The following is a 2,943-nucleotide window of genomic DNA, read 5'->3' as shown; positions in this document are numbered from 1 at the left end:
CCCCACTAATAAGTATCTGAGGTCAAATTTGAACTCAAGTCTTCTTTAGTCCAGATATGGTACTCTTTTCTTTGTACCACTGACTTTTCTGTATAGATACACACATACATAGAAAAATATATATACATTATTACATTATTACTTATACCACTTAGTCTCATATATATATATATATTTGTGCATACACACACACATATATATGACTTAAATGCTTTCAAAGTTCTTTAAATATGTTAACTCATTAGATCATTACAACAATTTGGTGAAGTGGGCACTATTATGCCCCCTTCAAAGATTAGGAAACTGAAGCAGAAAGAGGTTAAACGATTTGCCCCAGGTGACACAAACCAGTAAGTATATGATTCAGGATTGGAATTTGGGTCTTCCTGAGTCCAAATCTTATTCTGTTTTCTGCACCATTTAGTTGACAACCAACGAGAAAGATTTGTGGTCAGAAGGTGCAGGTTTGAATCAGACATTTGCTAGATGTGTAACCCAAGGAAGACATTTAACTTCACTAGAATTTAGTGTCCTCTTCTGTAAAATAAGGATCTTGGAATATATGAGCTCGTAGGTTTCATCCAGCTCCATACTGGGAACTAGCTATGATCCAAAAATGCAATAGTCATGAGGAAAACTATATTTTCTTAATTTGTCTACCAGAATCTCAGTTTGGGGCATTTACAATGACAGAATTTGCAAGGTGCCTTAAGGCAGAGCATTTTTAGATGTGGATGAACCAGAACCCCAGTGGGAAGTGTGTAAAGTTCTATTTCAACAGCTTGGTTCTCATACTCTGAAATTAAAGACTAAAAAAAATAACCCAAACTAAAGCCTCACCTTCCATTGAAATAATTTTGACTTAAGATATGTGAATTTGTGCCTGGGCTATCTTTCATTTTTCTTCTCTAGTTGCCATTTTATAACAAAATCACTTATTTGAAAAACACTTACTGCTAAATTTTACAGAAAAAAGACAGACTCATATAATCACTTCTTTTGATTTCAGCAAGCCACAAGTTCACAACACATATGGCTCAAGCACAAATATGATCCTTGGTCATTACAAAAAACCTTGATTTTCTCTTTTGGAATAAATCATCTTCTTTAATCTTGCTATTTTTCCAAACTCTATTCTGTTCATTCTTTGCAGTAGGATTAGACTCTTGAATTTTATGAAAATAGTAAGCAACTTTGATGTCTATCTCTTTTTTAGGAAAATATCAAAAAAGATGCTTTTTTTAGGTTTCCCCTTATCCATCCCTTAATCCCCTTCCAATAGTCAGATGTCATTGTGTTCCCTTTGGAGAAAACAGGAGAAGAATCTTATCTCGAATTTGCTTTGTCTTTACTCCATAGACAATAGGATTAAGAGCTGGAGGAATAGCAACATAAAAATTGGCAAATAAGATGAGGACATGACGTGGGACATCATGTCCAAAGCGATGAGCAAGGATGGAGAAGAAGGCAGGGGTATAGAACATAAGGATGACACAGACATGAGATCCACAGGTTCCCAAAGCCTTCTGGCGGGCACCACGAGAAGGGAGGCGAAAGACTGCACTCAGGATAATGGTATAAGAGACAGCAATGAGGACAATGTCAGAGACTACAGTCATAAGTGGCACAGCAAAGCCATACCAAATGTTGATGGAGATGTCAGCACAAGAAAGTCGAGCTACACCTATGTGTTCACAGTATGTATGGGGGATGATGCGTGTTCGGCAGAAGGGTAGTCGTTTTAGCAAGAAAACATCTGGCAAGATGACACAGAAGCTCCTGAAGATGATTCCCACCACAATCTTGATGATGACCTGGTGGGTCAGAATGGTGGTGTATCTCAGTGGGGAGCATATGGCCACATAGCGGTCATAGGCCATGGCCAACAGTATTGCAGAATCTACAACAAAGCTGAAATGGAGGAAGAACATCTGGGTGAGGCAGCCCGAGAAAGTGATTTTCTTGTCACCAAACCAGAGGTTACTGAGTAATTTGGGCATTGTTGTAGATGACAAAATGAGGTCAGTTTTGGCCAGCATGGACAGGAAAAAGAACATGGGCTCATGGAGGCTGTGCTCCACAGCAATGAGGTACAGCAGGACACAGTTACCCACAATGGCCACAAGGTAGATAACACAGAAGGGAATCGCAATCCAGATGTGGAACTTCTCAAGCCCTGGGATCCCCACTAAGATAAAGAAGCTGGGGTTATAGCTGCTCAGGTTGAATGTGGCCATCATGACTTCAGAGAAGGTGATCCTTGGACACTGAAGAGAAACCAAATGCCAGAATTAATTGTCAGAGTTGATGGGAGCCCTGTAGAACATGCCAGTGTCAAATTTTGTTTATGTACTAAAAGGGCTCTTTCAGAGTACAAAGAGTTCTGTAAGAGGTGGTGCATTGAAGTTCTGACAACTCATTGTGAACCTGGGCACTTTGAATGAGGAGAAGAATAAATGGGGAGAGTATTTTATGTCCCAGCAAAGGAAAAATGTGCCAAATTGAGTAATGAGAGCCAATTATACATGCATGCAAATATAATTTATAAAATGTTATTCACAGACATCTGTACAGATGTGCATATATAGCTTATATAAAGTGCTATCCAGGATGGGAGGAAGAGAGGGAAAGAACATGAATAATGTAACTATGGAAAATTTTTCTTAATTAATCAATAAAATAAAATTAATATAAAAAATAAAGTGCTATCCACCTGCATACATACATATGCATATCAATTTTATATATTATGTACACATAAAATGTTATTCACCTATAAGTATATGTGCTATTCATACACTTTAAGCTCTACAACCTGCTTTCCTGATAATAACTTGGTGAGGTATGATCTCATTTTATAGATGAGGAACTTTTTTGTAAAAGAGAAGTTGCAACTGTAGCTTAATGATCTCTGACCTTACAATGAACAAAAAATTCTTCAGA

At 37.7% G+C, this 2,943-nt stretch overlaps 1 protein-coding gene across 1 annotated transcript; it reads right to left on the bottom strand.

The window, feature by feature from the left end:
* Positions 1-1,289: 1,289 nt before the first annotated feature.
* On the bottom strand, positions 1,290-2,286 carry LOC100023083 (olfactory receptor 52H1-like). The gene has a single exon (XM_001374697.4). The coding sequence runs from the start codon at positions 2,238-2,240 to the stop codon at positions 1,290-1,292; it is 951 nt and encodes a 316-aa protein (XP_001374734.2). The 5' UTR covers positions 2,241-2,286.
* Between the last annotated feature and the right edge of the window lie 657 nt (positions 2,287-2,943).

This window comes from Monodelphis domestica, chromosome 4 (assembly GCF_027887165.1).
Source record: "Monodelphis domestica isolate mMonDom1 chromosome 4, mMonDom1.pri, whole genome shotgun sequence".
Lineage (NCBI taxonomy): Eukaryota > Metazoa > Chordata > Mammalia > Didelphimorphia > Didelphidae > Monodelphis > Monodelphis domestica.
Note: the sequence above shows the minus strand (reverse complement) of the source record. Positions and strands in the feature narration are given on the sequence as shown.

What these genes read in the sequence shown, in the direction of transcription:
- LOC100023083 (XM_001374697.4), bottom strand. Translation starts at nt 2,240, where the DNA reads ATGATGGCCACATTCAACCTGAGCAGCTATAACCCCAGCTTCTTTATC.